Source organism: Monodelphis domestica, chromosome 1 (assembly GCF_027887165.1).
Source record: "Monodelphis domestica isolate mMonDom1 chromosome 1, mMonDom1.pri, whole genome shotgun sequence".
NCBI lineage: Eukaryota > Metazoa > Chordata > Mammalia > Didelphimorphia > Didelphidae > Monodelphis > Monodelphis domestica.
Genome location: NC_077227.1, coordinates 79701971 through 79714850, shown reverse-complemented (window position 1 = coordinate 79714850; position 12880 = coordinate 79701971). Strand labels below are relative to the sequence as shown.

Sequence of the window (12880 nt, the reverse complement as noted above, 5' to 3'; positions counted from 1 at the left end):
AGTTTAAGATCTGGTACTGCTACCTTCACATTTTTTTTCATTATTTCCCTTGATATTCTTGATCTTTTGTTCTTCTAAATGAACTTTGCTATCATTTTTTTTCTAATTCAGTAAAGAATTTTCTTGGTAGTTTGATAGGTATGGCACTGAATAAATAAATTAATTTGGGCAGGATTCATGAGCAATTAATGTTTTTCCAATTATTTAGATCTAATTTTAATTGTGTGGAAAGTATTTTGTAGTTGTGTTTATGTAGTTCCTTTGTTTATCTTGGCAAATAGATTCCTAAATATTTTATATTATCTTGGGTGATTTTAAATGGAATTTCTTTTTCTAATTCTTGCTGCTAAGATGTGCTGGAAATATATAGAAATGCTGATGGTTTATGTGGGTTTATTTTGTATCCTGCAACTTTGCTAAAGTTGATTATTTCCAGTAGCTTTTTAGTTGATTCTTTAGGATTCTTTAAGTAGATCATCATATCATCTACAAAGAGTGATAGTTTAGTTTCCTCGTTGCCTATTTTAATACCTTCAATTTCTTCTCTGATTGCTACTGCTAATGTTTCTAATACCATGTTAAATAATAGAGATAATGGGCATCCTTGTTTTACTCCTGATTTTATTGGGAAGTCTTCTAATTTGTCTCCATTGCAAATGATGCTTGCTGATGGTTTTAAATATATGCTGTTTATTATTTTTTAAGAAAGGCCCTTCTATTCATATCTTTCTAGTGTTTGCAATAGGAATGAGTGTTGTATTTTATCAAAGGCTTTTTCTGCATCTATTGAGATAATCATTTGGTTTTTGTTGGTTTGCTAGTTGATATGGTAAATTATGTGGATGGTTTTCCTAATATTAAACCATCCTTACATTCCTGGCATAAATCCCACCTAATCATGGTGAATAATCCTCATGATCACTTGCTGGAGTCTTTTTGATAATATTCTATTCAAGATTTTTCCGTCTATGTTCATTAATGGGATTGATCTGTAGTTTTCTTTCTCTGTTTTTGATCTGCCTGGCTTTGGAATCAGTATCATATTTGTTTCATAAAAGGAATTTTGTAGAACTCCTTTGCTTATTTTGTCAAATAGTTTGTATAATATTGGGGTTATTTGTTCTTTAAATGTTTGATAGAATTCACTTGTGAATCCATCTAGCCCTGGGGATTTTTTCTTAGGGAGTTCTTTGATGACTTGTTCAATTTCTTTTTCTGATATGGCCTTATTTAAGTATGCTATTTCTTCTTCTGTTAATCTAGGCAATTTATATTTTTGTAAATAATCATTGATATCACATAGATTGCCATATTTATTGCCATATAATTGAACAAAATATTTTTTAATGATTGCCTTAATTTCCTCTTCATTAGAGGTGAGGTCTCCCTTTTCATCTTTGATACTGTTCATTTGGTTTTCTTCTTTCCTTTTTTAAAATTAGAATAACCAGTACTTCATCTATTTGGTTAAGTACCAGCTTCTAGTCTTATTTGTTAAATCAATAGTTCTTTGATTTTCAATTTTATTTATTTATCCTTTGATTTTTTGGATCTTTAATTTAGTTTTCACTTGAGGATTTTTAATTTGTTCACTTTCTAGGTTTTTAATTTGCATGCCCAATTCATTGACCTCTGCTCTCCCTAATTTGTTAATATGTGAACTCAAGGATATAAATTTCTCCCTGAGTACTGCTTTGGCTACATCCCATTGATTTTGATAGGATGTTAAATGGCCATACATTTCCCTGGTAGTAGTCAGTTTTGATGGCTATGTGATCCTTGGTTGTAGGCCCATTTCTCTTGCCTTTCTGAATATCATATTCCAACTCTTGTGGCCCTTTAGCATGGAGTCTGACAGATCCTGTGTAATCCTGCTTGGTGTTACATGATATTTGAATTGTTTCTTTCTGGCTTTTTGCAATATTTTCTCCTTAGCTTGCAAGGTCTTTTACTTTGCAATTACATTCCTGGGGGTTGTCTTTTGAAGATTTAAAGTAGAGGGTGATCTATGGACTCTTTCAATGTCATTTTGCCCTCTTGTTCAAGAATATCAGAGCAGTTTTCTTGGATAATTTCTTGTACTATGATGTCAAGGTTTCTGTTTATTTCCAGGTTTTTAGGTAAGCCTAGGATTCTCAAATTGTCTCTCCTGGATATGTTTTCCAAGTCAACTATCTTCTCAATGAAATATTTCATGTTTCCTTCTAATTTGTCATTATTTTGACTTTGCTTTATTAATTCTTGCTTTCTTGTAAGATTATTAGCTTCTACTTGCCCAATTGTAATTTTTAAAGACTGGTTTTCAGCTATGATCTTTTGATTTTCCTTTTTAGTTTGGTCTATCCTGCTTTTCATGGTTTCCAGAAGGTCAGTTCTCGTCTTCAGTTTGCTTATCATTTCATTTGATTTCTGGGCTTATTTTTCCAAGTGGTAGATTCTGTCTTTTAAATTATTCTTTTCTTTTTTAACTATTTCCCACTTTTTTTCTTTTTTAAAAAACTTTTAATTTAAACCCTTACCTTCTGTCTTGGAATCAATACTGTATATTGATTCCAAGGCAGAAGAGTGGTAAGGGCTAGGCAATGGGGGTTAAGTGACTTGCCTAGGGTCACACAGCTGGGAAGTATCTGAGGCCAGATTTGAACCTAGGACCTCACATCTTTAGACATGGCTCTCAATCCACTGAGTTACCCAGCTGCCCTCTATTTCCCACTTTTCTTGCCAAGTTTCTTCTATCTTTCTCACTTCATTCATCATACCAAATCTGAACTCCTCCAGTGCTTGTGACCAATTTCCATATTTTGAAAGGTTTGAATGTGTTTGCTTGTTTGTCATCCTCTGCTGTCTCTTCTAGTCTGAGGTTATCCTCTGTAGAAATTATGGAGGGTCAAGGTTCTTTTCTTGATTTTATTGATAGTTTCAGTTTGTCATTCCTGGGTGTTGGTAGCCATTTCTGTGCTATTTCTTTCTTCCCTTCCTAGTCAGAAGTCTGAGTGAGGAGTGCAGGCTCTCTGTGTATCTGTCTACAGAGAGGTTTTTGACTGAGGCTGTTTTTCAGTCTCTGCTACATCTGCTGGGCACAGTCCCTCTCTGACTTATCTCTGCACAAAATCTCTGAGTTCCTCAGCCTCCTGCAGTCCCAAGTCTTGCTGCTCTCTGGGGTAAGTCTGTGGTGTCCTCAGTCAGCGCCCAGAGAACCTAGCAATTGCCCCTTGCTTGCTCCGACTGTAGTGCTCTCTCGCTGACTCTGGCATTTTGGTGGAGTGGGGGAGTGGTGATCAGTTCATGCTTTGGTAGGTGTAATTTTACCTCATTATAGAATGGAAATGCCCAAATCCTGCCTGGCTTTAAGGCTGCGCCCTACAGATGAGTCCCTTGACTCATCTGATTTTGTTTTTTTTTCCTTTTGAGGTACTTTATATTGGTAGGTGGTGAGGAGAGGAAGTTTCTTGTGTCTACTCTGTAGCCATTTTAGCCCAGAAGTCTAGGGACCATCAATTGTTGGAAGAATTGGAGGAATTACAGTGGCCCCTGTTTGATCTGTTCCTCCAGTCAGGTATTATGGATGATGTGTGCATGGTGTGGATAAGGGAGAAACTACTGTGTCGTTTTCTTCCCATGGGCTTTAGCATTACTAAGCAATGTGTAGATCAGTGGAGTTGCTGTTGTGTTCAGTCATTTTCAGTCATGTTAGACTCTTTATGACACTATTTGGAGTTTTCTCAGTAAAGATACTAGAGTAGTTTGCCATTTCCTTCTCTGGTTCATTTTTACAGATGAGGAAATCAAGGCAAAGGGGGTTAAATGACTAGCCTGGGCACACATAGCCAGTAAATGTCTGAGATCAGATTTAAAATCAGGAAGGTGAGTCTTTGTGGCTCCAAGCCTGGTGCCACCTAGCTTCTCCTAGATCATTAGGGATAGCTCCCTATTCACTTTAGGCCTCTAAATGCTGGAAATGCCCTATTTCATCTTATTGAGTCTCAGTTTCTATATTGACAAAATCAGAATAATGTTCTCAATTGAGATATTATGAGGAAAAGTTCTCAATCCACCTTAATATAGCATATTAGATCTTTTTGCAAGTCTGTGATGGTCCTTATACATAAGGGACACCTTATTGGTTGATTGATTGGTTGATTAACTACTGCCCACAATAGTATATCTCATCTATGCTAGGGCCTTGGTTATAGCTACACAGCCACAAAAAGGGAAGTGGTGGCACTTGGCTATAGGGAGCATGAAGGTAGGAACTAAGGGCTCTTTGGGACAACAGATGTCACCCCAACAAAGATATTGCACCCTCCAGCTAGGCTATCAACCCAACTACGACAACAGTATCCTGCAACACAACAGTACAATATAAAACAAATATAATATGACAAATTTCCTATGATCAAGTCATAACTTTTATTACCTCCATCAATCAACCAATAAGCATTTTTAAAAAACCCTTACCTTCTGTCTGAGGAGTGATGCTAACTATAGTTTTCAAGGCACAAGCGTAAGGGTTATGCAATTGGAGTTAAGTTCATCTGAGGCAAGATTTGAACTCAGGAAGATGAGTCTTTCTGACTCTAGACCTGATGCCACTTGGCTGCCCCTTAATCATTGGAGATAGTTTATTATTCACTTTAGGTTTCTAAATCCTGGAAATGTCCTATTTTAACTTTTTAAGCCTCAGTGTCCAGATCTGTAAAATGAGAATGATGTTCTCAATAGTTATTATGAGGAAAAGTGCTTGATTGTAAAATTGAGATTTGAACTCTGGACTCCATTCCCCAGGAGTCCTTGCTAGCTCCCAGAGTGCTTTGTAATCTCACTGAATTCTCAAATGGGCCGAGAGCAAAATGATTATTTAGAGGGTCTCCGCCCACGGTGGGCTCTCTTCTCTTCCTGGCTCCTCTGGCAAACAGACAGGTCTCATGATGTGAGTGAAATTTCAGTGGGCCTCATGGCCCACCTAGCATGTGCTTCTCTTGCTTGTATTTTCTTTAATCCTCGACTTTTAATAAACCTCAAAAAATATATAATACTCCTTGCAGAGAGAAACTAATTTCTACCTGCCTCAGTTTCCCTAAATTTTAATACCTTATTATATCCTTGCCCTGGGCCACAAAGGAAGTGTCTGGGGTCAGATTTGAACCCAGGATCTCCTGTCTTCTGGCCTGGCTCTGTACCTAATAAGTTAGCTAGCTGCTCCAATCAATAAGCATTTATGAAGCACTTACTATTTGACAGGCACTGGAGTAGGCACAAGGGCATTAAGAGAAAAATGAAACTCTTCTGGCCCTTAAGGATCTTATATTCTGTAGGGGGATGAAGAGCAGTATAAAATAAATAAGAACATTCAAATATATGAAAAATAAATGCAAGGTAAATTGTGGGTGGGTACTATAAGTTTAATGGATCAGAAAAGGATTTCAGTGGAAGGTGGAACTTGAGCAGAATTTTGAAGGAAATAAGAGATCCTAAAAGAAGTAAAGTAAACAATATATAAAGGCCATGGTGGATGGCCAGGACAAAGTCTTCAAAACAATATATGGGGTACTTCAGGGGGCAGGGGGACTTTGATAGTATAGTAGATGGGACTGAAGTCAGGAGGACCTCTGAGTTCAAATCCAGCCTCAGACACTTATATGACCCTGGGAAAGTTACTTAACTCTCTTTGCCTCCGTTTTGTCATCTGGAAAATGTATTGGAGAAGGAAATGGTAAATCACTTTCAATATCTTTGCCAAGAAAATCCCAGATGAAGTCATAAAAAGTTGGGTGAAACTGAAATGACCAAATCACAAGAAGAACAAAAAAGAAAGAGAATGCAGAGAAAAGGCTAGGTTGACTGGATTGTATATGGAAAGGCAAGAAATCTATATTGAGGTTGGAAAGGTAGCCTGGGACCAGATTGGGAAGAGTCTTAATAGCAAAACAGAGAAGCTCATATCTGATCTTTGGCTTTCTTCATGCCATTTCCCCTTTTGGATATTAATATTATATTTGCAATAATACTTCCATTATTAATAATTTGTCGATTTTTAATACTAATATTTCCCTCATTCCTTCTCAGATCACCAAATCCATACTTCTAGTCCTACCTACTTGATCAAACTTTCCCAAATCTCTGAACCATCAGGATCCCCTCATGGAAATATGGGACTGGAACCTTAAGAGACCAAACCCTGCCAAACTCAGTTTATTTTGCCTGGAATTAGGCCTTCCTAACTCTTCCTGGGTAGGTCCACACCATTCTGATTTCTCTACTCCAACCATCTTTTGAGTTCCCCTTTATGTGGAGTAAATAAAAATATAAGCTCCCATTAGAATGTAGGATCCTTAAGGGCAGGGACTATCTTGCTTGATTGTATTGGTACTTCCTACCCTACCCACCTCACTCTCAGTGCTTAGCACAGTGCCCAGCACATAGTAAGCACATAATAAATGTTTTTCTTCCCTCCCTCCCTCCCTCCCTCATTTCCTTTCTTTCTTGAGTTGAATTTTGGAAGCATCATCAAAAAACTACTGGTTATTAATAGTTTATCATTATTTATTTTTCTTTATTATTAGATACTTGTTATGTAAAACAGTTAAATCAGACACCATTTTTTCATATTATATTGGCATAGGTAGTATATCGCCCCCAAAAGATAAAAGACAATACTATTTAAGAAATATTAAAGTTTCATTAGGAGACTCTTACCTGAAACATAATCTCTTTGTGGCACACTGGGTGGTGCTTTATTTTTTAACCTGTGAACAATAATTATTAGATATATAGTTAATAGGACAACTATCATTGATGCCCATAATAAATATTGATTAAAAATAAAAATATTCTTACCTCAAGACAGGAATTAGTCATATATGTATAAGTTACATTTATAATATTAGTCAAACCTTCACTTTGACCATAAATTCTTAACCTGGCATCCAAAGATAGATTTCAAGAGGACTATGAATTTGTTTTTGTTTCTAATTTTGATAACTTTTTTTTTTACTATAATTGATTTCCTTGGTAAGCTGGAAGACAAAAGAGGCCAAAGGTTTTAAGACTATATAAGAAGCCCCATGTCTAAATATCATTTATAATTTATTATTGTTATGACACTTTCATTTTTGAAAGTATCCTTCTCTTACCTCTCCCCCAATAAACCAATTTTAACAAGACAATACAAAGAAAAAAGGTTTAGCAAAACTAAAAAATGCATCTACCAAGTCTGATAGTATAAGAAATGATCCATATCGACAGTACCCAGGCTCTGCAAAGGAGGGAGTTCGATACATTTTTTCATTTCTTTCCTAGGGACAAACATGGTCATTGTAATTGCATAGTAATCAGTTGAAGGGTTTTTTGTTTTTGTTCTTCCAATTTACATTGTTTTCTTCATTACTTTTGTTGTTTTCCATAGTTTACTCACTTTCCTATGTATCAGCTCATAGAAATCTTTCCATGCTTCTCTGAAGTCTTCATGTTCATTATTTCTTATGTGTAATAATATTCCATTGCATGAATACAATATATTTTGTTTATCTATTACTCACTCGATGGGAATGCATTTAATTTACATTTCTTTGCTAATGCAAAAAAGTTAGTATGAATATTTTGGTGAATATGAGACCTTTCTGTTTATAACCACTTTGACATATATTCATGATAATGGGATCTCCTGGGTCAAAGGCATAAAACTTTCCATAACTTTTTAAAAGCATGATTGCAAATTACTTTCCATAATGATTGAGTACCTTCAGAACTCCAACAGTGTATTCAGTCCATGTGTTTTCAAAGTCCTCCCTAAATTGAATACTTCCATTTTTTGTTATTCTTGCCCATTTGTAGAGCATGAAATGAAATCTCAGAATTATATTTTGATATGCATTTATCTCATTATTAGTGATTTATGACAATAGTTTAAGTGATTATTAGTAGTTTTCATTTGTTTTGAGAACTTCTAAATATTCTTTGATCTTGGTCTTACATCTACTTGTTCCCTAACTTGGATATTATGGATATGTCTTATTGACAGTTTCCATTCTCATTGTAGTTGAATGGGTTTTATTTGTACAAAAAATTTTCAAATTTGTGACTAAAAGGATACATTTTTTATTTTGTGATCTTTGCTACCTATTGCTTGGTTGAGAATTTACCTTAACCTCATAAACCTAGGTAAAAAAGAATTTGATCTCATTCTCTTCTAATTTTTATGGCATGTCCTTTTAATAGTATTACTTTCTTTTAGAAGATAGTTGGGACCTATTATACTTCACAAAGAACACCACAAAATGATATTGATTATATTTTGATGGGAAATTTTTGGAGAATGAGTTCTCTCTCCAGATGTTTTCAAGTGGAGACTGGATTACCACTTGTCCAGCATGTCAGAGTGGAGATTCCTTTGTGTACTGGTTGGATTAAATGTTTACTGAGTTCCCTTCCAACTTCCAAATTCTGTGATTCTTTGACTAGATAACAATGTGGGAGTCTTTTAAAAATCAATTGCAAATATCTAGTAACATCACATCTGGTTGGGTCAAAGATTAGAATCAAATCAAATTGAAAGAATGAGATGCAGTGTGCAATTAACACAACCACAATCTGACTTATTCAGACAAACTAACGATAATGGGAAATGGACAAATAATACAGAAATATCATTTCCTAGGAAAGTTCAAATGATACAAATTACTACCCAAAATTAGGAAATCCAGTAAGCCTAGAAATTGCACATCAGCAAATACTTGATGTCTTTCCAAGAGAAGCTAGGTAGTATTTAAGTAGAATCAGTTTATAACGTCTTATAGATGGTGAGATTTTATGAGAAGTCATTTTACATGTTAAATCCTATCTGGTTTTCTTGTTCTTTTCTAGCACACAATATGGAGAAGTTACTTCTTCCTAAAAATCCCTGTCATTTTCCTTCAAACAACCAGTTCCTCCTTTTTGGTAAAAATCAGATAGAAGTTCCCTTCATTGGTCCCTTGCCATTTTTTTAGTGGTGCCAATTTTAAATAGATTTTTATTCTCCAGGATAAGAATTGCATTTCCACTTGTTTTTATACAGTACTCATAAAGTGTAATGTTGTTTATTTCTCCCTCTGCACACATTCAAGTTTTCAGAATGCCCAGATATACAGTTGCTTAAAAGTTAATTTTTAAACTGCTACTGCCATGGCTACAAATTTGAGTCCTTCAATTTTTGGAAAGCTGTGTGGAATGCTTTTTCTTCTGGTACATTTAGTTGACCTCTTCAATGGTAGGTCCAGAAGAAGCACTTCTAGATGGGGCTGCTCCACCTTCTGGGAACCCCTGAGGCATGCACCCTGGCATGCCTCTTGCACTCTAGTACAGCTTGGTGATAATGGGGTTGCAGACTTTTTCCAATTCTTTCGGTTGGTGCTCAAATTCTTCCTTTTTAACAGTCTGGTTATTATCCAACCAATCAATTATTTCATTGCATTTGTCAAGGATCTTCTGTTTGTCTTAATCACCAATTTTGCCTTGTAGTTTCTCATCCTAAATAGTTGCCTTCGTGTTGAAAGCATAAGATTTCAAGAGAATTTTTGGAAGACACCTTGTCTCTCTGCTTCTCATCATTAGCCTAGTACTTCTCAGCCTCCTGGACCATGTGCTCAATGTCTTCTTTGCCCAGATGACCTTTGTCATTAGTGATGGTGATCTTGTCCTCCTTGACTGTGCTCTTATCCACAGCAGAGACATTGAGGATGCCATTAGCATCAATGTCAAATGTAACTTCAATCTGAGGGATACCCCTTGGGGCAGGGGAGATTCCTGTGAGCTCAGACTTGCCTTTGTCATTGCTCTCTCACCTTCATAAACTGGAATTAGCACACCAGGTTGATTGTCAGAGTAGGTGGTAAAGATCTGAGTCTTCTTGGTGGGAATAGTGGTATTGTGTTTGATCAGAACTGTCATGACTCCACCATCAGCTTCAATTCCAAGGAAAAGAGGAGTGACATCTTGCAGTAGCAAGTCCTACACATTCTCAGATTTATCTTAAGACAAGACGGCAGTCTGGACAACTGCACCATAGGCAACAGCCTCATCAGAATCAATATTCTTGCTGAGCTCCTTACCATTAAAGAAATCCTGCAGGAGCTTCTGGATTTGGGGGATTCAAGTGGAAACACCCACCAAGATGATGTCATGAATTCTAGCTTGGCATCTCTGAGGGCCTTTTCCATGGGGGCCAGTGTGTCATGGAAGAGGTCGGCATTCAGTTCTTCAAAATAGGCCCAGGTGATAAAGAAGTGGATACCTTTATAGAGGGAGTCAATCTCAAAAATAACCTGTGTACTAGAAGAGATGGTTCACTTTGTATACAAGCAGTGCACAGATGGTAGACAGCCCTCTTGTTCTCACTAAAGTCCTTCTTGTGCTTGAACTTAGCAATGAAATGATTGACCATGCAGTTGTCAAAGTCCTCACCACCCAAGTGGGTGTCCCCAACTGTGGATTTGTCTTAAAAGATGTTATCCTCAATGATAAGGATGGAGACATCGAAGGTACCACCTCCAAGATCAAAAATCAACACATTTCTCTTGGCACCAACTTTTTTGTTCAAGCCATAAGCAATAGCAATATAGCAGTTGGCTCATTGATTATTCAGGGCACACTGAGACCCAGCAATGGTTCTGGCATCTTTGGTGGCCTGTCATTGGAAATCATTGAAGAAGGCTAGTTCTGTGACAATAGCATTTGTGAGTCTTCCTAGGGTAAGCTTCAGCAATTTCTTTCATCTTGGATACTACTTCTGGATAGAAATTTTTGGTTTCCCCTTTGTACTCCACTTGGACCTTAGGCCTGCCTGTGTCATTCACCACTGTGAAAGGCCAATGCTTCATGTCTAACTGTACAACTGCATCATCAAATCTATGACCAAACAGATGTTTGGCATCAAAGACTGTATTGGTGGGGTTTGTTGCAACTTCATTCTTTGCAACATCAATGAGTAAATGTTCTATGTTGGTGAAGGCAACATAGCTGGAGGTGGTTATATTTCCTGGGTCATTAGCAATGATCTCAACTTTCCCATGTTGGATGCTGGAGGCCATTATACCCCCACTGACTGACAGGGTCACAGTTTGGGAAATGGGGGCTGCAAGGCAGCCCTCAGAAAATGAGGCCTCCACTGATCCCCCTCTGTGACTTCTCTCTCTTTAACTTCCCTTAATAATGGATGATTATTGTTCTCTCCCCAATACAAAAGAAATGATATAAGAGCAAAGACTTATAGAAAAAATATATCCCACCTTAATCCCCCCAGATTATTACCCTAAAAGATTACATTCATAGAATTAAAACCTAAAGAACTACCCATTACTCCTCCCATTACAAGCCAGGCAAGCCAAGAACATCATTTACCTTCAAGACATACTCCACTGCAGACAGAAACTAGGCAACATTGCCAGGTGCTTTAAAGTCACACAAGAAAAATAGAACTTGTAAATTGAGAAAATTCAAAATCTGATCTGTCATTAAATTGCCCTCTAATCATTTACCTAGCTACAAAATGTTTTGTTACCCATCTCCTAAGTAATTGTGATTGATTGTGAAAGCTGACCAAAAGTAACAAGGATTCTCCTAGGTCAGGGAGAACTAACCTCTAGATCACCCCATTTATGTCATTCATCTATAGCAACAATGTTTCATTGACTACCTCCTTAGGCTACACGTCTGTTGTTAAGTTTCATATATGTAGAAAATTGATTGTGTGCCAAAGAAGTATGTAATCACTAATGTATATAATAAACGAGCCTCTGTGCTATGGCAGAATGCTATGTGACACCTATGCACGTGGGACTGAGCACATAACGTCTCATCTCCATCATTCAACTGGATTGTCAAATCTAGACAGAGTATGCCCTCACCCTCTGAGAGACAGCTGGATGGATCTCAAAGGTTGGAAAACTCCTACACAGGAGTAAGTGGTGCCAAAATCAATGCCAACTGTGTGTCCTTTTGACATGTTTTCTGGGGCATCAGAGATTGTAGGTGACCACTGTGGAGAAAGAAGGGCTGATGTTGTGCTGAGTAGCATCCCTCACCATTTTAAGGGATGGCATTGAGGAAATCAAGAAAATTTTCTCTAACTGCTCTGCTAGAGAAGGAAATATAGAAGATGCGTGAATAATTGAAGTCCTTCAAAACCACATCATGCCCCTATGCCATACTTGGCATCTTTTTTCTGAACTTCTCATCTATTTCCTCTTTTGGTTCAAGTAGTACATAGTATTCCCAGGGGGCATGATAAATGCTGATAAGCCCTAGAGTTTCTGTTACTTTTGATCTTAGCCCAAATTCCTCCTACCATGTATGCCCCTTCCTTACATGAGAATATTTTCTTAATGTACAATGTTATTTTACCTATCCCCCCTTTAACCTATTCTCTTCCTTTTGAATAAAGTATACTCCTTCAGAACCATATTTCAAGCATGAGTCTTATCCAATCAAGTGCCAATGGTACCAGTAAGATCAAATTTGTTTTCTTATGTTAGAACCTCTAGTCTCTTTTGTTGCCCATATTTTGTGCATTGTATGTTGGTATCTAAGATCAAGGGTTTCATTGCTAGAGAGCCTTCACTACTATTCTTGTTCTTATTTTGTAGGGTCTAGCTTTTTGAATATATGTAGGCAGTCTTTTCCTTCCCTTTTTAAGTAGAGGAAGTGTGGGACAGTGAAAAAGACACTGGGTTTAGAATCAGAAGACCTAGGTTCACATCCTGTCTCTTCTACTTACATGTGCATCCTTGGACAAGACACTTCATCATCCTAAGCCTCAGTTACCTCATGTGAAAAATAAAGTTGTTGGAATATATATGGTTTCTAAAGTTCCTTCAGCTCAAAAGCCATGTTTCTATGAAAGTTC

The 12880-nt window shown here is 37.0% G+C and overlaps 1 protein-coding gene and 1 pseudogene across 2 annotated transcripts in view; both read right to left on the bottom strand.

Annotated features, from left to right (window-relative positions):
- The window catches only part of BLNK (B cell linker), a 119359-nt gene that overhangs the window by 63911 nt on the left and 42568 nt on the right, over positions 1-12880 (bottom strand). For both annotated transcript variants that reach the window (XM_007478711.3, XM_007478712.3), the window contains exon 3: positions 6697-6746. In XM_007478711.3, coding sequence (XP_007478773.2) covers positions 6697-6746 — 50 coding nt within the window. The remainder of the gene's footprint in view (positions 1-6696; positions 6747-12880) is intronic.
- LOC100022636 (heat shock cognate 71 kDa protein-like) lies at positions 6753-11846 on the bottom strand (annotated as a pseudogene).